Genomic DNA, 22,421 nt, shown 5'->3' with positions numbered 1-22,421 from the left:
AGGTCCTGAAATTACTTGTTCAGTAGAATTGTTTATTTTCCCGCGTGTAATCATGGATTTTATGGTGATTTCTGCAACCAGACGTGCCCAGACAATTGCAAAAATATAATCTGCAGCAAACAAAACGGACAATGTATTGGTAGGGCGTTTATACTTAATCTAAAACAATAGCGAAATTTATTTTTCATGTTGCTCATATTTAATTCGGCCTTTATATTTATATATAACCCTTTGATTTTATATAATGTGATCCAGGATTTTACGGCAGTGTCTGTAATAAAGCGTGTCCTACTAACTGTAAAAATAACGTTTGCAGCATGCAAGTCGTACAATGCATAGATATGGTATACATAATGTTGTATTTTATCTCAAATAACATTAAAACGAGGTATTATGATTGTTTCTCTTTCTCTTCATTTTATTTTCCACGTCATCTTTCTTCTCTGTTTTTTGTTTTTTTCCTAATCATGTCTGTGTATCGTATTTTGTCCGTGCAACTTACTCTCTACCGGTGTGTTTTGTTAGCTGTCTGTCTCTTAAAAGTAATGTATCATGATAAAATCGAAAGTTTTGTCGTCTGACAAAGTTGAAATTTGATAGTAAATGCATATACAGTATATATCATACATCTTATCAAAATTTACATAAACGATAGTAAAAGAGTTTGCAAAAATTAGTTATGAATTAAACTTACGCCTAAATAAAAATATTTAATAGGTGATTTCATTTTTTTTTTTTTTTAAATCACAAATTACTCCAATCAGATTACTATCGTTGGCTTACGTACATGCAACATTTAAGTAGGTAACGGTTTAAAGTACACTTCGTTCTCTCGGTGGTACTTAAATGACTCCTGACCAGTATACAAGGTTGCACCATTTAAATGTCAGTTTGTGATTACTCACATTATAGTCGTAATAAGCTAGGTCCTGAAATTACTTATTCAATATATTTGTTTATTTTTCAGCGTGTGATCATGGATTTTATGGTGATTTCTGCAACCAGACGTGCCCAGACAATTGCAAAAATAGAACCTGCAACAAACAAAACGGACAATGTATTGGTAGGACGTTTATACTAAATCTAAAACAATTGCTCAATATATGTTTCCTGTTGCTCATATTTAATTCGGCCTTTATATTTATATATAACCCTTTGATTTTATAGAATGTGATCCAGGATTATACGGCAGTGTCTGTAATAAAGCGTGTCCTACTAAATGTAAAAATAACGTTTGCAGCATGCAAGTCGGACAATGCATAGATATGGTATACATAAGGTTGTATTTTATCTCAAATAACATTAAAACGAGGTATTATGATTGTTTCTCTTTCTCTTCAGTTTATTTTCCAGGTCATCTTTCTTCTCTTTTTTTTCTTTTTTTTTCTGTTCCTAATCTTGTCTGTGTATCTTATTTTGTCCGTGTAACTTATTCTCTACTGGTGTGTATTGTTAGCTGTCTGTCTTTTTAAAAGTAATGTATCATGATAAAATCGAAAGTTTTGTCGTCTGACAAAGTTGAAAATTGATAGGAAATGCATATACAGTATATATCATACATCTTATTAAAATTTACATAAACGATAGTAAAAGAGTTTACGAAAATTAGTTATGAATTAAAATTAAGCCTTAAATACAAATAATTTATAGGTGATTTCATTTTTTTTTTTAAATCACAAATTACTCCAATCAGATTACTATCGTTGGCTTATGTACTTGCAACATTTGAGTAGGAAATCTGTTTAAAGTACACTTCATTCTCTCGGTGGTACTTAAATGACTCCTGACCAGTATAAAAGGTTGAACCATTTAAATGTCAGTTTGTGATGACTCACATTACAGTCGTAATAAAGCTAGGTCCTGAAATTACTTAATCAATATATTTGTTTATTTTCCAGCGTGTGATCATGGATTTTATGGTAATTTCTGCAACCAGACTTGCCCAGAAAATTGCAAAAACAGAACCTGCAGCACACAAAACGGACAATGTACTGGTATGACGTTTTAACTTGATCTAAAACAACAGCGAAACCTATTTTTCCTGTTGCTCATATTCAATTCGGCCCTTATATTTTTTATATGACCCTTTGGTTTTACAGAATGTGATCCAGGATTTCACGGCAGTGTCTGTAATAAAGCGTGTCCTACTAAATGTAAAAATAACGTTTGCAGCATGCAAGTCGGACAATGCATAGATATGGTATACATAAGGTTGTATTTTATCTCAAATAACATTAAAACGAGGTATTATGATTGTTTCTCTTTCTCTTCAGTTTATTTTCCAGGTCATCTTTCTTCTCTTTTTTTTTTCTTTTTTCTTCTGTTCTTAATCTTGTCTGTGTATCTTATTTTGTTCGTGTAACTTATTCTCTACTGGTGTGTATTGTTAGCTGTCTGTCTTTTTAAAAGTAATGTATCATGATAAAATCGAAAGTTTTGTCGTCTGACAAAGTTGAAAATTGATAGGAAATGCATATACAGTATATATCATACATCTTATTAAAATTTACATAAACGATAGTAAAAGAGTTTACGAAAATTAGTTATGAATTAAAATTACGCCTTAAATACAAATAATTTATAGGTGATTTCATTTTTTTTTTAAATCACAAATTACTCCAATCAGATTACTATCGTTGGCTTATGTACTTGCAACATTTGAGTAGGAAATCTGTTTAAAGTACACTTCGTTCTCTAGGTGGTACTTAAATGACTCCTGACCAGTATACAAGGTTGCACCATTTAAATGTCAGTTTGTGATGACTCACATTACAGTCGTAATAAAGCTAGGTCCTGAAATTACTTAGTCAATATATCTGTTTATTTTCCAGCGTGTGATCATGGATTTTATGGTAATTTCTGCAACCAGACTTGCCCAGAAAATTGCAAAAACAGAACCTGCAGCACACAAAACGGACAATGTACTGGTATGACGTTTTAACTTGATCTAAAACAACAGCGAAACCTATTTTTCATGTTGCTCATATTCAATTCGGCCCTTATATTTTTTATATGACCCTTTGGTTTTACAGAATGTGATCCAGGATTTCACGGCAGTGTCTGTAATAAAGCGTGTCCTACTAACTGTAAAAACAACGTTTGCAGCATGCAAGTCGGACAATGCATAGGTATGGTATACCTAATGTTGTGTTTTATCTCAAATAACATTATTGTTAATCTTTCTCTTTACTTTGTTTTCCACGTCATCTTTCTTCTTTCTGTTTTTGTCTTCTGTTCCTCCACCTGTCTGTTTATCTACTTTGTCCGTGTAACGTTATCTCTACCGGTGTGTTTTACGGCTGTCTGTTCAAAAGTAATGTATCATTATAAAATCGACATTTTTGTCGTCTGACAAATTTGAAGACTTAACGGAAATGCAAATGTTTATCATGCAACTTGAAATTAAAATGAAAGTTTATGCTAATGTGTGTAAAATGAAGTTTTTATAACATTCACTCGCACGATATTTTTGTAGCAAGCAATAATTTTCTGTTTTATTTTCAAATCCTAACAAAGGAAATGCCATCATCCACAGCTGAATATTAACGAAAACATGAATATCCCATGATGTAAACATAAAGCATGGATCCTATTGAACTGCATATAAATATGATCAGTGTTTGGTATACGTTAAACCAATCATTAGGTTTTTATTGATAAGTAGCTGCAAAGCTGCTATTTATTAACGATAAATTACTTCATATACAAAAGGTAAAGTCAAAATGACAAATACAGGAATTTCCATCTAGCTCCGGCCACATCAGTTCATTCAATGAATTTAGACCAAGGAGGAAGTAATATCTAGGAGTTTTGCACAATCTTTTTATCCCATCATAACTATGTTTAACATGCACTAAATTGTCTCAACGGCTGAAACTCAATAGAGAAATGTTTATTTCGTATTTAGAAACGGAAGCATTAACAAGCGAACCTGATAGCCAAGTTGGAACATTTGCCGGGGTTGGTGTAGGAGCATTTATTCTCATAGCTGTTGTTATAGTAGTGAGTGTCGTTGTTTTGAAAAGGTTGGTATCACAACGAGTTGTAGCTATTTCAACATCAGACAATTTCAATACGATTTTGGATATCGGAATACTATGAAAGATTACACTTTATCAACTGAAATACGAAATACCATTGAAATAGGAGGCCGAAAAAGTCAATAGAATTCAAGTCACATAGACTAAACAAATCGATTTATAGCATGATTTCTTGCAAGCATGATGTGTAATTTGATGTCTAAAACGTTTTCTGGAACCAGAATTAAGTAATCAATTTTATTACATATTTACAAGTGAAATATCGGGAAAAAACATTCCACAAAAGTTTTTTACCAGTGAAATATTGACAATTATTCAATTTATAACAGTGATATTTTTCATATGTGAATATTTTTTTTTGATTTGACTAATCAGAACACTGATTACAAACGACAATGGGGAAAATTAAGATTTGCATATAGCTCTCCGTCATGCTACATGACGTCATAATGCAAGATAGAATACATAATGTTACGATTTGATGTACATAAATTTTGAGCCATTGAAAGGGGACCGGAATAAATTCTAGGAGAGATTGAGCTACCTCGGAATATTTTGCTTTATATTGTAATAAACAGAATATCTAACACTACCTTCAATAATAAGAAATGTATTTCACTAGTGTGGTTAGTATTGTTTTTTCGCACTCGTGGTTTTTGGTTTTTTTTTTTTTTTTTTTTTTTAAATGTTTCAATGGCGCGATAATGGTCTGTCGGATATCCTGTTATGACCATAGTAGAAGTCGTCTATTAGATGATATGAATACCTGGATCGCAATTTTTAACTATCTATGTCAATTTCAATTCCTATAGTTCGTGCACTATTTAACAATTAATATTTACCTCACCATCATCAGGTGGCTTGATATCTACAATGCAGTATTGCCTATACCAGTTATAATTTGATCGGGAAAATTAAACGGTCAACAGACACCCAATCACTTGATATGAACGTTCCCTTTGGTCGCTACTATGTAGTTGTACCTGTTTTACTTTGATCGGGAAAATAAAACGGTCAGCAGACAAGCATCATTGACGTTGACAGTTAAAGATTTATTTTGTTTATCACTTTTGTTGAGAAGTACAGGAAGGATCTTTTTTCAAACTTCACATATGGGTTTCCTTTGATCCTTTGTTGTATCCGAATGACGTTGAAAATATGATTGGTTGAGGGAAAATATATTTTGAGAGTTGAAGTTTCTTATGGTTTTATCTTATAATATTTACGCGAGAGAGAAAAATAGTATAACATATATCTTTAAATGATCAATCGATGATCGGGAAGAAGCAAGTCAAGACATGAAAATGATAAGGCATTTTAGATAGAAATAAATTGTAATCGAATATATCAGTGACTACAACCTTGTCGTAATTATGTTCTTAATCTTAAAAGACGGAAGTCAAAACCTGCGATAAAGACGAATGCACACTTTAATGACGATTTAGAAACAACATTGCCCCTGCCTCCTGAAAGACAAAAGCCCAATAGCAAAGGCCACGCCTCATCAGGGAGATCGTTCCGTAAGTAGCATTAGACTTTTAGAAAGATTACTGTCAAATTATATACACCTTAATATGATTGATTCTATTCGTGTTAAGGGACAAAGAAAATTGAAACAGACACAGGAGAGAAAAAATTCAAAACAGCCAGGTCATCAAGATTGATCAATATTAGTTGATATATAGCCTGTTTCGTAATTGTTGTAAAATAAATTAAGTTTGCATGTACACTATGAAAAAAAAAAAGAAAAAAAGGTACGGTGATTTTTTTTTTTTTTAACAAGTATATTTTTTTTCTACTTTCGCCCGAATCCAGTTTTTTAATTTTATGAATTGGTGTGATAAAACGACTATTTTACATTTTTAGTTCAATTGAGGTTTATTTACTGACCAATGATTCACAGGATGTATTTTTAAATTGTAGATTACAAAGAAAACTTTTAATTGAGTGATATTACAGCTTTCTGCATTTTCTCATTTTATTTTATTATTTCAATTCTGAATTATTTTTTTTCAATAATCATCATGTAAATAGTTCCTTTCTCATAGTACAACTGACATCTACAGCTGTCAGGATTAATCTATAAAATTTTTGTAAGTTTCTCAAAAAGCATTTTTCACATGTATGTCTAGCTTTGTTTTCCACTGATGTTTAAAAGTAACTCGACGCCAATATTAACCTTATGTTATTAAGGAGGACACTGCTATATTTAATTATAGTTAATGGCGTGATATGCACTTCTGAATGAAATCATTCGTGCATAATTGAATGAATACTACGTTTTGGTAATCAACTGTGGGAATATAAATAACACAACTCTCGTTATAGCTGTGGCGGATGATGGAAACAATTACATCAATGTGCGTGACGTCAAGAGGGAAGAGGTGGTATATAGCAATACAGAAAATGCGGTCGGGGTCTCTATTGACGAAATCCGGGAGATGATTCCAAAAAAGATGGAAAATGAAGGAGAGGAATTTGAGAATGAATTCAAGGTGTGTTACTGATTTCATTAAACCGCTTATGTGTTCAAATGTCATTATAAGACATCAACATTTGAAACTAAAACACATCATGTATATGTCTTGCTTTTATGTCAACACAAAATATACCAACGAACATGGAAAAAGTTATTGATGAAAAGCATGTCAATGAACCAGATAAACTCATTACAATATTTCATGCTTCAATATATCTACATGCATGATGTTAATGGCGGCAGAAAGGTTGTATGCACTCTATGATACGCATAGTTTGTAAGCAAGTCTGAACTGATGTTAATATTGTATATTTCTTACAGTTGTTACCATGGGGAGCAGTTCATCCGCATCTGGAAGCTACCAAATCTTCAAATAAGGCAAAGAACAGATTCAAAACAACATTTCCATGTATGTAATGGTATGGATCGCTATCAAATGGAAAGAGGTCTATTGAAAAAAACAAACTCACTAAGACATAAGGCTTTTTTGTTAATACACTGGAGTGTAAAATGCATTTCGTTTTTAATATTTGACATTTAAGCCAAAATATAAACATAATGTTTCAGATAGATTGAATCATATACGTACATAATGCAAGTGTTTTAAAATGAGTAACAGTGTGGCCTTTGCAATCCCCATTTCTTTAGTAGGGCGTAGGGGTAATGGCTACTACGTCTTCTTGTTTATTCTTAGCGAAAACAAAGGGGATTTATAATTTCATTGTGATTTGAAATATCGTTCCAGTAACTTGCTTATAACTTACATGTATCATGAGTAGACAATCGTGTATATTGGAATAGCTTCCGGAAATTCAGGTCTAGAGTTTCAATATATCTTGTCATTCAATATATATATATATATATATATATTGGTTCGACTTGTCTGATTTCCTTTTACTCAGAACTTAGAATGTTGAGTATTGCTTGGTAATGGAAAGGGAGTGGAAATGTGCGTGACTTCTGTTAAGAAGATGAAAGACTTAGCAATAGCGATGTGCATGAAAAACTTTTAATTCGGGAATAGAACAATCAAATCTTGAAAATGGCAAAGCTACATGCGTAGGTGCTTTATTTTAGCATTATAGAAATAACGTTTTTATGTTGGCAAAGCTTTATAACTGTTATATACCAATAAATACTGTATATATATATATATATATATATAACTGATATAACGTTCTTTCTACCATAATACGCTGTGCTATTCCACTCTCAAGCCATTGTATACTTGTGCTGATTATTGGATATATGTTTATTATATTCCACAAGTAGAATAAGACCTTCCGGTCTTTTGATTGGTCAAGAATTCGAACTTTGACCCGAGCTGCAATTGTTACTGACGCCATCAATAATCGAATGACATCACATCACCGGGTCCCGGCCGTCACGAGTACACTTTATTTGCATACGCCAAATTAGACTTGACCACGTTCCCCTGTGATTCAAGACGATATTATTGTGGTAGAAAAAAGGTCACACGACTCGCGATTTTTGGATATGGAATTTATTTCACACGAATACGTTATTTTTAAAAGTTACAAAAGACACTCGCTAAAGCTGTGAAATAAATTCCATATCCAACAACCACTCGTTGTTTAACCTTTATTTATGTTACCAACTGTTTCATAGTAATAGATTAAAGCCGCAGCCATTTATTTCAGATGACCATTCCCGTGTTGTACTCGATAAAATAGGGAATGATCCTGACTCTACCTACATTAACGCCAATTACATTGATGTGAGTACACTAAGTAATTAAAAGGTAAATCATGTGATTAATGCATCAAAATGGTGGAATTATACAATACAATAAAATACAAGCATAAATCTAACCAATCCGCCATAGATACAGAATACACATGTAGCGATGTTGTTGAAAAATGAACTTTGCATAACGGTACGAAATAAACTGAATATCTTTGAGGGCTGAATGATATGTTTTGAGACTCGTATTGAAGGAGGTATTCAATGATGTTCTTTTAAAGTTCTACTATTCTTTGTCTAAATAGGGCCGTGTACCAAAGGATTTGTCTTATTTGGTTGGTTTATATCGACGAGGTGACACTCTAAAGTAAACAAGACAATCGGCTTTTGAAAAATTGACAAATTCGGTGAAAGGGCAGTGATCCAATATTTGCGTAAAAAAGGTTTAACACCTAAAGATATCCATAATGATATGGTAGCAACACTAGGGAAATATGCCCCTCCATATGCTACAGTGAAAAGGTGGGGTGGCGGAATTTAAGCGAGGAAGACAGAGCCTTGCGTATAACTCCCGTACCGGAAGGGCTGTCAGTATTGCAACCCTAGAAATGGTCAATAAAGTTCATGATAGTGTTATGACTGACAAACTAGTCCCATAAAGGTATATTGCCAGTAGATTTGGCATTTCACAGGAAAGAGTACAATCCATTTTGACGAGGGTCTTGCAATGAGAAAGCTTTTATCTATTTCCAAAACTGAAAACAGCTATTTCAGGCACCCGCTTTCAGTGCGATGATGATATTCTACATACAGTGGATGACTTTCTGAACAGGAATGAAGTTTCATTAAAGTTGCATTGAAGTCTTTAAACACCGCTGGCAAAAGTGTATAGATACTGAAGGGGATTATATAATGTATGTTGAAAAATGATGCAATATGTCCGACAAAATTATGTGGCTTACAATATATCAATCAGCTCTCTTATTATAACGTCGCTTACGAGGAGAATGTCGATTAGGCAGTTCAAAGGTATTTCACGGATATTTCTTTTATACATTTGAAAAATATGATACATTTTGTCACTATGTAGTCCATTTCCTTTCACAGCTATTGTAATTTAATGTTGACATTTCTTTTTTCTTTCAAATCGCAGAGTATCGACGCCAACAACGTCTATGTCGCATGTCAAGGTAAATTCCAAAGACATACACTTCCAAATACGAGGTTAATTGATCATTACAAAATTATCTTCCATTCTCATGGTTGCCAAAATATATAAATTCTGAGCTCCGCTTAAACATAACTTAAGGATGATATAGTATTTCTACTTCTTGTACTTTAAGCAATCATATTAATGCAATGTAAGCATAATGAACTAGAATCGAGAAATTAATGTTAATGTGATTGAATTTTCCAGGTTGGTTTTGTGATACCAACTTTGATATTATATAATTTTGAATTTAAGGACCAAAGAAAAACACCGTAGATGATTTTTGGAGAATGGTTTGGCAGCTAAACACTGGGAAAATCGTCATGGTAACACATCTTGTCGAGGGTGGAAATGTAATTATCGTATTTTGTTTTTGTTATTCTCTTAACACATTCATATGCGTTTGATGATTAACTGTTTGTTAGGAAATGCCACAACAATGCATAACATGAATATCACAACGAAGCATCTTGATAAGTGTCTGGGTAGCAGAGCCAACATCGTAGCAATCAGAATGTGGATCAATGGGTCTTTGGCCTTTCGCCTGAATACACGAAGGTCTGCAGACGATCGATGAATAACGACGTGTTCTCGAAATTCCCGTGAATTTCGTAATCAGAACCGTCCCCATTTGTTTTAATTGATTCTCCTGATTACGTTAGTGTTTCATTCATGTAAATCAAGTTATTCCCATATGCGTTCTAGATCAAATATCATATCCTTGTAAAATACATTATACTTATAGTTAGTGTCAAGTATGAAATATAATCCCTTGCATATATTACTTGCGTTTCTTATCGCTAGGTTAAATGTCACCAATACTGGCCTGACGAAGGAGACCCTCTAACAACGAAGCATTTTAACATCACACTTAATCAAGAGAGGACGTATGCATTTTATGTGTTACGGGAGATATCTCTGAGTCGAAAGAAGGTGAAAAACGTGTTTTCAATTTTGATATTTAGAAACCTGCTGTTTAAAGTTTCGTCAAGCCAGCACGATTTTACTGTCAACATATTTAACTGCAAACGCTATAAGCCAGACTATTTAATGTGTTACAGGAACATTTTTTGGCTTCACATCAAGAAAGTAAAAATATTATATCATATTAAGTGTTTTCAGTATTTTTTGGGTCTACTGTTTTTCATTTTTTTTTTCAGCGTTGTAATTTTATGTTAATGTTTGCAATGTTTGGAAAACGTTTTCAAGCATTGCTAATTTTTGAAGAGGTATATGTCTTCAAAGAATAATTTTCTATAACAATATCATTTTTCATGATCGACAGCAAGGTAACAACGCTCACAAAAGTGTCATCTAATTTTTTGGCAATGTGTGCTGTGTGAAAGCCCTTCTGAGTTTCTGATTTCTTTTCTTTTTTGTTTGTTTTTTGTTTGTATTTATAATACTTGGTCGTATTATAAATATCGCAGACAACAACAACTGTTTAGATAGAGTCAACAGTTTTGATTTTAATTATTATTGTTATTTTTTTTATTATCAAATACATATGAAAGAATCCACAGAAGTTAATCATCTCTCTAATACGAATACGTTGATGATTGATCTGATAGACAAAAGAAGAACGCCAGGTGCATCAGTTTCATTTCACAGCGTGGCCAGATCATGGCACTCCAAATAACCTTGAACTGGTTCTATTCCACCGCCGTGTGACGTCATATACGACACATCTGTCTGGTCAGATGATTGTACACTGCAGGTATTGTTGTATTATTGCTTCATCTTCATACTGTATATAACATCTACCCTCCTCCAACTGTCCTATTCCTTCTGTGATAGTAGAATTTGACACTATTGATTTGTTACCGAATTTGTTAACAATATTTGTTCGGCAATACATTACCAAAAAAAAAAAAAAAACTTTCTGTCCACACTACACTGTGTTTCGATATTTCGTTTTTTTTTTTTTTTTTACTTTAGGTATCTCCCTGATCTTGGCTTTTGTGAGGACGCTTAACCCCTAAAATCACACACACACACACACACACACACACACAAATATTGAATATATGGTTCCTTCCCACAGCTCCGAAACTCAATAACAGCAGCAACGCACTGATGGAATAACAATTGAATTGTTTCACATATTTTAACGGGATTTTTGATGTATTTTTTCTTTTCAAGTGCTGGACTGGGCAGGACTGGGACCTTCATAGGACTTGATGCACTTTTGAAGGAGGAAAGGAAGTTTGGTCGAGTGGATATTCCGCGGTACATTATGACGATGAGGAAGGACCGAATGAATATGGTTCAGACTTATGTAAGAAATACCACGGTCTATAACAATGAATATGGTTTAGACTCATGTAAGAGATACCACGGTCTATAACAATGAATATGGTTTAGACTCATGTAAGAGATACCACGGTCTATAACAATGAATATTGTTCAGACTCATGTAAGAGATACCACGGTCTATAACAATGAATATGGTTCAGACTTATGTAAGAGATACCACGGTCTATAACAATGAATATGGTTCAGACTTATGTAAGAGATACCATGGTCTATAACAATGAATATGGTTCAGATTTATGAAAGAGAAACCACTGTCTTTAGCAATGAATATGGTTCAAAATCATGTAAGAGAAACCATGGTCTATAACAATGAATATGGTTCAGACTCATGTAAGAGATACCATGTATAACAATAAATATGGTTTAGCCTTATGTAAGAGATGCCGTGGTATATAACAAACTCTTTTTTCGAGTTGTTATTACAGCTTTCATATTTTCTTATTATTTAAATACCACCAAGGAACTTTTGTTATTCTCCAGAATATTTCTATTCCAGGAACAGTATATCGCCCTACACGAGTTACTTGTCGAGGCAGCAGATCTGACGGATACATTGATTTCCAGTACAGAATTCCCTGACACTCTCAGCAACATACTGCCTACAGGGAAACCAACAAACCAAACAAAAGTGCGAAAAGAATTTGAAGTGAGTATTAGCGACATAACTAAACTAAGAAAACTAAGACTGCATCACAATGATAATAACCAATATTGCAATTTATTATATTCTCAGCAACTACTGACGCTGATTCCAAATTATGACTCTAGCAACTACAAAGCAGGAATGATGGCCGAAAACAGAGACAAAAACAGAACCATGTCTAATGTTGCTGGTACGTATATATATACAAGGCTACTTCATTTAATGAATTACGGTAATGAGGTTCGTTAACGCCATCAAAATATTCAAAATCAAACACTTGCTGACTACTTTATGAATTTTCTTTGTCTATTAGTTGCAGTGGAGGTTATTAAGCTCGTTTGGGGGAGCGCTAGGCATTTATGTTTTTCGTGAAATGTATTGTTTCATTCATCCGCGAGGATTTTTCAATCGTAAATTCAAAAACCGTGTGGTTATTTCTATGAATATGATTCCGTTGTTATCAGAACTTCCTTTTATAGACATTTTCGTTAATCGGATATATACCATATCACATAATCAATGTTTATTGATTTTAGGTTTGTTGTTTAAGTTAAAACAACTTACCTACTCTTCAAACATAAAAAGCACATGAACGTTCACATTCGTAGGGTTCTTTCTATGTACCATTATATAATTACTATATGTGTGATTGACAGTAGTACAATGTAAATGAAACGCCCCGTGTAAGAGGTCAAGTGGAGAAAAAAAATACATTCGTTATGTTATCATCATAGTTTAAACACACTTTCACTTACATTTTGCATTTTTTACTGTTAAGTTGAAACGTTTCGAGCTTTTCTGCGGTCCCAAGCAAGCGGGAGGACTGACTATATCAACGCGGTCATGTTACAGGTAACGGTTATGTTACTGAATAATGTATGAATTGTTGTACATGTTTGTATTGAAACGTCGCTGATTGTATATTTTGTTTTAATTTATTCTGCAAAACATTCTCGATTCATTTGTGTTAGGATTTGAACAATAACGTTTGGTTTTAGTCACACAGGTCGAAATCCGGGTACCTGATGACACAGTTCCCGTTGGCCGATACGATCGACGATTTCTGGACGATGGTGACGGACTACAACTGTGAGAATATCGTCGTTCTTGGTAAACCAACGGAGGTGAGAAGACCCCTTTTCCCTAAACAATTTAAAACGATTCAACTAAAATTCTGAATCCAACACTCACCTGTGTTTGTTATACTCACGTGTGTTTTATAATACTCACGTGTGTTCTATACTACTCATATGTGTTTTATAATACTCACGTGGGTTTTATAATACACATATGTGTTTTATAATACTCATATGTGTTTTATAATACTCATCTGTGTTTTATAATTCACATATGTGTTTTATAATACTCACCTGTGTTTTATAATACTCACTTGTGTTTTATAGTACTTACCTTTATTTTAATACACACTTGTTTGTTATAATTCTAACCTGTATTTTATAATACTCACCCTTGTTTATGATATTAAATATGTTTTTTTATACTGTTCACCTGTGTTTTTTTTATACTCACCTGTGTTTTATTATACTAGCCTGTGTTTTATAATATTACCTGTGTCTGCCCTGCAGGTAGGGCGTACGAATTGTACCTCTAATTGTACGACTAAATTTGTAATCTTATCTTTTCTCTTCTTTCTGAACAATTTCCTTCTTCCTAATGTCTCCCTTGAAAATGCCCCACTTTTGGCCTTTAGTTGAGCGTTCGCCGCTTTGAGGAAGGCTTTGGGTTCTGTCACCTAGCCGAAACATGCCAGAGTGGTAGTTGCTACTCCTGCTTACAGCTCAGCATATTTGAAGTGGGACGACTGGTTCGCCCGTCGTCAGTAAAATGTGACTGGGTGGGGTGTCCTGCTGGGTGTCTTCGGCAATATGCTTCAGTGAGGTAGCACCATAAATCGGCAAAAGTTCCGGCCTATCACAAGGAGACTTAACACGAACATACCGCAGCCTCCCAAAACACACATACGCACTCACCATACGCATGCTTAAATGACCTTAGCTGTTAATAGGACGTGAAACAAATTAAACCAAACCAAACCTTAAATGACCTTAGCTGTTAATTGTACGTCAAACAAAATAAACCAAACCAAAACAAATAACCTGTGTTTTATGATACTTTCGTTTTATAATATTCAGATGACGATGTGTTTTAATACTCTATTGTGTTTTATAATACTCACCTGTGTTTTATTGTAAAGTGATTAGTTTACTGTGATGTTATATTTTAAACTGTACTTTAACAATCTAATTGCAGCACTGGCTTCGTGATGACAGCGAGACAAATAGTGACCGTGAGATATATGTTAAGAAGCAGAAAGATATAGAGGTCATTCCCGACGTGGATATTGTCGACTATTTGGTTAAAAGAAAGGTACAAGATAATATGTGTACGATTGTATCGTGCAGGCAAATGAGCACACGATAGGCGATCGAACGATGTCTTTCGGACAGCTTTCATGGTTGATATGAATTAATGAATTGATTACATATATTTTTTTTAACTTTCGGAACGTTTTTTAATACAATTAAATTATCGTTTCTGTAAGATCCTATAGGAAATTTGATGTAAGCTTATCTATCTGAGATTGTATTTGTGAATTGAAATAAATGTTGGCATTTATAGTTCAACTTTATCTTAGCAGCGGATTGTGGTCAAACAGAGCTCCCTGATCTTATTTATTAGCACTCGCCAGCGAGACATGAAATATCGGGTGTTACATAGAGAAGTTATACCGAATATCAACTTGGGTATACGTTTAAAGTGTAAACTAATCAAAGCCAAAACACATAACAGTATTAAAAAATGCATGTCATTTTGTGTTGATAAATAAACGAATGAATAAATTGAATATATATATATATATATATAATGTACGGATGGGAATGCTTGACATTTCGTCAATAAATGCACACGAGAGCCTTTTCCAAGCCCTAAAGATCCGGATTAGTAATATAATTTCCAAGTTATTAGAACTTTACTTATTTTTTTATTGATAACATATCAATACATTTACTTTTAACAAGGAAACATATGCATTAATCTCTTTTCATATTAATAATTATGTTTCTGCTTCCTTATGTTTATGCCCTCTCTAGAAAAAGGGACAACTCATTGAGGTAAAAATATGTATGCGTATTAACAAAATGACTAAGACAAACTTTCCATAGACTTCTGAAAACGTGTAGATATATGGACACCGCGCTGTGCTAAGTACAATATATTTTACATATCCAACTAGCCTTATTACAGTATCTAATTATACAGCTTTGTATGTACGTTAGGAAAACGTAGATATATATACCAGAGCGAATCAGAAACTTTTGAACTGCAAATGTATATGATCTAACTGCTAGTGTCTAAGCAGATAATTGAAGTTTCGTTTCGATTGCAAACGACACATTAAGATTTTTTGTAACTTTACTATAATTGCCCCGGACCACAAAACAATCCCAATATGTTACTACGAAAGGAAAATTATAATAAAGGCAATCATTTTGAAATATATTTCAACTTTCCGAGGTAACCCTACACCGAGCTAGAAAGTACATGTACCTCATGACCAGCATTGTATCAATACATTTACATGTAAATGTCACCATACTACCATACTAAGGGAAAAGTGGGGAAAATACGAAATATCATTGTTTGAGCCTAACAACACAATGTATCCTGCTACACAAATAATCGCTGACACCCTTTTACATGGCATCAGATCACAATCATTTTCTCTATATGCTACTACCGAAGAGAATTTTTTTTTTAAAAGTATGGTTTTAATCTAATTCATTACATCATTCCAAGAGAAACCTACAGTGAGCCGGAAAGGACCTTATATCATGTATTTTGAAAAGATTTGCACATTGAGCATTGGAATATTATCTAACCTATTGTATTTTGCTGAAAAAAAACAACAATCTGTATAAAATAGTGCGCAACTTTTCATTTAATATCTTATCCTGTATGCATTCTATAAGACTAGTTTAAAAAATATTTACATAGACACAGTTTGGAGGTACTTCGTAATAATCAAGTAATAAGTGGTCAATGGTCCCCTGGGGTCAAATGTTGTGGCCGGCTACCTCATATAACCAAAGATAGTAAATTCAATGTACATAGGTAAGCCTCATATTCATATTCAGACCATAATCAGGACCAATGTAACTAGTGCATATCACTACCTCAAAATCATGATTTATTTTATATTTTTCATTTATTTATTTGTTTTAATGAAGGGTCTAAATAATAAAAAGTTTACTTTGGAAATTTTCTGTCCTTCAACTAGACCTTGTTTTTGGGCATTATGAAATCCTGTTCGTTTTGCTTTTCAAAGGAACGTGGTACATTGAGGGAATAGTTAATCAAGCTGCTATTCATTTAAAATTCACAACTACACCTAACAGAAATGTCTGTACATGTATACTGGTTAAATACACACGACTGCATACGAAATGAAAACATTGTACTATACTTCTAATTCTAGGCCCACGTACGAATATTAAAATCGGAAAGGCGTGTTCTATGCAGGCCTCAGACCAGTTTCCTAAAAAAAAATACCGAACAAAAACACTCGATATCAATATTGTACTACAAATCTATGTTGAAATTATGCAATAGCTAGGTCAGGAAATATGTTTAGTAACAGTCATGAACTTTCTTAATGTACTACATTCATATACAACGACTCTTAAGTATGATTGGTCTGAGAACACATTGATCGTAAATTCTACCATGTTTGCTATGCAACGCCAGTTTTGATTGGTTTAAAACCATGTATTATTTTCCAATAATACACGCTCGTGCCAATAATACACGCTCGTGAGTCACGGCTGTTACAATTTTATATATCTAAAATTCACCCGTTTCATAAAAGGTTACTATAGCCGAGTGGGCTAATGGGTTAGTCTTTTAATAATTTTTTATCACGACGCGAGTTCGAATCCTACGGAGGCCCCCCCCCCCCTTTTTTTTTTTTTTTTTTTTTTTTTTTAATTTTCAAAATCAATGCCATATGATAGATGCTTTTGATCGTAGAAACTGTATTGCCTGTATATTTCATCAACAAATAATGCAATACTAAAGAAATAAATTACAATGTTTTCTCGGGGTTTCTTTGCTGTTTTTCTATTAGAAAGAGGACGATCTCAGAACTAAACAGTACATGGTAGACTAGAAATAATCAACTTTGACTCGTGTATTGTTGCAGGATATACAACTCGGACTCGGATATTTTGCAATTAAATTAATAACGAAGGCCGCACCGAATCATCGTTAATTATTTCTTAAACAACACTCATTTGTTTATGTTATCACAAAACGCACATTTATATTTTGGATGATGTCGGCACAAATCTCTGGTAAATTGCTCTATCCCACAACTGCACATATAGTAATAAGTATGTTGTTTGATACTTGTTGTTTTGTATCAACCTTTAATTGCAGTTCTGAAGCTTTCGTTTGGGTTACAGATATCCAGTGGTGACAGTGTAAGGATCTTTACAATAAAGCAGTGGTCACCGGACGCTTTGCTGCCCCCCTCCGACTTGTCACTCCTACAACTCTTGGAGCAGCTTGACAGTCGACGGCGGTCAGATATCAACAAACCTGTGGTCGTCATGTGTCAGTAAGTTTGTATTCAAATAAACCAGGATAAAACAATCAATCTTTGGGAAACCACACTAAAACTGTTTTAGCAATAAGTATTGGGGGTATGATCAGTTTCCGTTTTCTTTAAGACTGGATAACAAATTTATTAGTCATATATCTGCTTCTCCACCCACGTTGTATACATCTTGGTTAATCAGCAATGAAACACTCATCTTTGATCAATTTCGAAATTAATATCATACATGTCAGACCTGATAAATCTATTTCTGTGAGTTGGCGGTCGGATAGAGCAGGGCTGGGGGAGTAGATTGCTGGCGAACATATTAAGTGGTAACAATTGAAAAAAGTTCATTACTTCATGACCTTGTTTTTCTGTCGTCCTTTTGCTTATCTAGGAATGGGTGTACACAGAGTGGTTTATTCTGTTGTGTATCAAATGCTCGAGAGCAAATTAAAATGGACGAGGAAGTGGACATATTCCAAACTTCAAGGCAGATACAGATCCGCCGGCCACAGGCTCTTCGGAACATTGTAAGTGGATTATTGATTCCGTATGCATATACGCATTATATATCAATTGCATAAATCCAGCATTACCTTTTACTGTGATTTTTCATTATCATGTATATATACACTATGATTTAAGGGGAACACTAAAAAATATAGAATTAAAGATCTAAACCTTTTGCTGAAATATGAATAAAGTTACGTTCATGTCCACCTATAGTTGAATATTTCAATATTTGATATGATTTATGTCCTAATTAGGCATCTTAACAATTGAATACTATTCAGTTGATTGTAGTTGCTGCAGAGCTTTTTTTTAAAGTAAAACCCTGTATGTATTCAACATTTGAACTCTAACATTGATTCATGTTTCATATATTTACATTTGATTGGTGTCTGTTTCAATCAATATTTAAGTTATTTTGCACAACTCTGTTCACTATTCTGTTCAGTATTGAAATATTTTATAATATTGGAGAACTAAAACGTGATACGCCTCTGTCTCTTTCAGGAACAGTACCAGTATTGCTACAAATTCATCGGACAATATCTGGAATCAACCAACGTATACATCAACTAATCATATAACGATTAGAAAATGTGACCAATCTAAACCTGGTTTGGAAACACAAACGTCTACATCTTTCGTATTAAGTCATCTGACATTTTTTTCTGGATTCAAAAGTCTTATCTACAATGTATGTTACCATGTGTGTATCCTTACATTCAGAAAAGTAATCCTAAGAAAACAAGGAGAGAAAGGATGAATGGATTTTTCTTGCATCTGCCCCACAACATCGGCGTTCCGTCTGTGTTATTTTCGACACTAAATTTAACTATAGGTTGTACTAAAGAGTAAGTTTACATGTATCTTTTAACGCAGAAAGTCATCAACATAATGTTCTGTAAATTTTTCCTGATTCATCGTGTTCGCTGTATTTTATACATATGTTTTGATGTGTAGATATGTCGATGGTACCAAAGATAATTTCTATATCATATATAAGAGATTACTACTACAATCACTTGTATGATTATAATAATTATTATTATATTATAATTGATGTGTTTAAATTAAAATGCTTCAGATTGTATTTTATCATTGAAAACGTTAATGTACTATAGGTGTTGGCAATCGATATGATTATTTACATTTATCAACAAAATAGGTAAAGATTGTTTGTTTGTCATAGCATCTGATGAATCAATATATCGGGTTATTCTTACAAAGCATGCTAAGTTTTGAGATGGGTATGATTACAGTTAAACAGTTTTAATGAAAAAAATGAAAAGAACTATTGGTATGCTAACTTGAATAAATATATGAAGACCGTTTTCTTCTCTTGACAAATATGTCCTCAAATGAATTAGGTTTATACAGAATAACAGTTTAAATAAATTACTTATTAAAATATAACTTACTTCCATATGACGTTAACATATTTTACTAACATTAGTTATGTGATTCGTGTGGCTTAAAGCTGTTATATTATACAGTGAGTGTATGGGTGTTAGGGAAATCGCCTCGAGAAATAGTTAATGTCTCTGAGGACAATAAACGCTCTATTTCCAGAAATACCCATACAATAACTGTTTTATTATACCTACCTTTAAATCATTCCATTTTTTGCAAGACTATTAATAAATGTCTGTTTCAATGATCAAATTTTATTGTAATTTAACAATCAACAAAACAATTATTACTAGTTGTGTGTTGGCGCTGCCAGAAACAATATTCTCGAATGCTTCTTCACCCAGATTATCTAATCTTAAATAGATGAAGCAATTTCTGAAATGTTCCTGTATCATTCACTGGAACGATTTTAGTGAACAAACTATGTCTGCTTCATCTTGGTTTTACGTTTTAAAAAGAGTTTTCGGACTTCATCGTAATACAAGGAATGGCGTTAGAGACGATTCAAACGGAGATGACAAATGCGTTTTCCAATCAGAATGAACAAAGCAAAAAAAAAAATAATAAAAAATCCGCGAAAATATTAATGCGTTCACTCCGGGTAAATAGCACTTGTGACAAATATAGCATTTTTGGAGGATAACATTTCAATTGTCTGCCTTTTATAGTGTAAAATAAGGAAAGATATTGTAATTGTTAATATTGGTAAAACAATGCTAATGTTCTATTTCTATAAGTTTGATATTCCATATTTGTTTCTTCTCTAACTCATTTAATTGAAGTACAACCATACACCTAGTACATCGTTCGATATAAGATATACAACATTTCTATCTGAGGTTATCACAACTGTTGACCCTTTTGCGAATGGGTAGAAGCGAGATAAGTTTACTAAATGCCTTGTTTACACTTAACGTGGCTTAAATGATAATGTGTCACATCGCAATATATACCAACCTCATTTTTATCATCAATGGGTGTTTTGTCTGTGTGCAATATCTATATTTCACATGGTTATTTCATATAAGTAAACGTTTGTCTTCCTGGATTCAAATATTTGCCGTTTACGATGTCCGAGTGAAACAGCTCGAGCAGGCTGACTGAAACTATGATCACACGAAAATCCATGTATATTTTTATATGCAGATACAAATGTTTGTCATAGTGAAAGTTTTTTTTTCAATCAATTATTATATTTTCATGCTTAATCTATTGTCTTAATGACATAGCTTTTCTGAAACACGTATTTTTTATGATCTAGTGCCATTCTTTGCAAAACTTTGAAGGGCTTTGGGTAAAACAGTGTACTTTTTTTGCAATTTTCATTTGATATTAATATTGATTATAGTTTTATAATATATTTGATATAAGCTGTTTAAGGAAGGAAGTTTTTACGTGTTGTTGTTCTTATTGATATGCTTCCCTGTCACGATTGGTGACTAATCTTATCTGAACGTCTTACAAAATGTTATATACGAACTCATTATGGTATATGTTACTAGGGAATGGGTATGTGCCTATATCATAGAGCCAAAAGTTGTCCCTGATTCTTTCACATTGAACATAAAGAATTTAGATAAAGTATAAAGAAAAATTACCTGTCCAGAAAACTTCCTTTCAAAAACAAATAAAAAGTTAGTTCGTTGACGTTCTTTGCCCTTAACCATAGGGAAAATAAATCATTTCTATTAAGCAAATGTTTACACCGACCCCTAAGTAGGCTTAAGCGGTGTTACAATTATCGTTCGCCTACCGTTTACGCAACATATTTTTACAATTTTCCATCAAATAAGAAATTGGACTTTGATTATTTTATATGTTAACATCCATTTATCAGATACTCAAATCAGATAATGTAATCGGTAGGCTACACATATATTTTTATATTAAGATGTCGTATATTGTCCTGAATTGTTCAATCAATATTATGTATTTGCTATTACCATATTACTGTCCTTAGATGTTATAAATGTTATTCGTATACAACTATAGCTTTTGTTGTCCTGATTCAATACGTTAAAATAACATATATTGCCTACTCTAATAATAAAAAAAACTGTTGTTATCGATTCAGTCCGAGGTGACATTTTACTGTCATGCTCAACGTCATTACTCTAGCAATCTAATTACAAATTTAACATCTATTTTTCACTTCATTATACGGATATGAATGGTCATGTGTCAAAAACGTTGTACTAAAATACAACCTTCGTCATATCGTATGTAATGATTGACTCTGTTTAAACTTAGCTGTAATGTTAGCGTTTCACTCGTTATTTCCCATTTCCAAATATATTATCATTATTTATCTAAGTACTCGTATACCCTTGTGTTGCCCTTTGAATTTCACCATGTCCTATTCTTCCTTATTTTATTTTGAATCCCAACTATTAAGATACTATATTCCTATCAGCTGCAAAAGTACTTCCTGGTGATAAGACAATAAGATAACTATATTATATTACCTTGTTTGTTGTTATATTTAG

The 22,421-nt window shown here is 33.1% G+C and overlaps 1 protein-coding gene across 1 annotated transcript; it reads left to right on the top strand.

Annotated features, from left to right (window-relative positions):
• The first annotated feature begins 964 nt into the window (after window positions 1-964).
• Window positions 965-20,460, top strand: LOC117325550 (receptor-type tyrosine-protein phosphatase alpha-like). Its single transcript, XM_033881856.1, has 22 exons — window positions 965-1,063; window positions 1,899-1,994; window positions 2,832-2,927; window positions 3,033-3,128; window positions 3,908-4,025; window positions 5,433-5,560; window positions 6,369-6,535; window positions 6,841-6,928; window positions 8,181-8,257; window positions 9,377-9,413; window positions 9,689-9,786; window positions 10,238-10,366; window positions 11,005-11,150; window positions 11,576-11,711; window positions 12,246-12,395; window positions 12,483-12,582; window positions 13,171-13,244; window positions 13,391-13,516; window positions 14,664-14,780; window positions 17,876-18,030; window positions 18,410-18,545; window positions 19,033-20,460. Exons 4-22 carry the CDS (start codon window positions 3,107-3,109, stop codon window positions 19,099-19,101), a joined length of 2,073 nt encoding a protein of 690 aa, XP_033737747.1. The 5' UTR covers window positions 965-1,063; window positions 1,899-1,994; window positions 2,832-2,927; window positions 3,033-3,106; the 3' UTR covers window positions 19,102-20,460.
• Window positions 20,461-22,421: the final 1,961 nt, after the last annotated feature.

Source organism: Pecten maximus, chromosome 4, assembly GCF_902652985.1.
Source record: "Pecten maximus chromosome 4, xPecMax1.1, whole genome shotgun sequence".
Lineage (NCBI taxonomy): Eukaryota > Metazoa > Mollusca > Bivalvia > Pectinida > Pectinidae > Pecten > Pecten maximus.
This window is presented reverse-complemented; position numbering and strand designations above follow the sequence as displayed.

Excerpts from the sequence above, each read along its gene's own strand:
- LOC117325550 (XM_033881856.1), top strand. The coding sequence starts at position 3,107 with ATGCAAGTCGGACAATGCATAG. Across the intron at positions 9,787-10,237 it reads ATCTTGTCGAGGGTGGAAAT|GTTAAATGTCACCAATACTG; the intron begins GTAATTATCGTA and ends TCTTATCGCTAG. Across the intron at positions 14,781-17,875 it reads ACTATTTGGTTAAAAGAAAG|ATATCCAGTGGTGACAGTGT; the intron begins GTACAAGATAAT and ends TTTGGGTTACAG.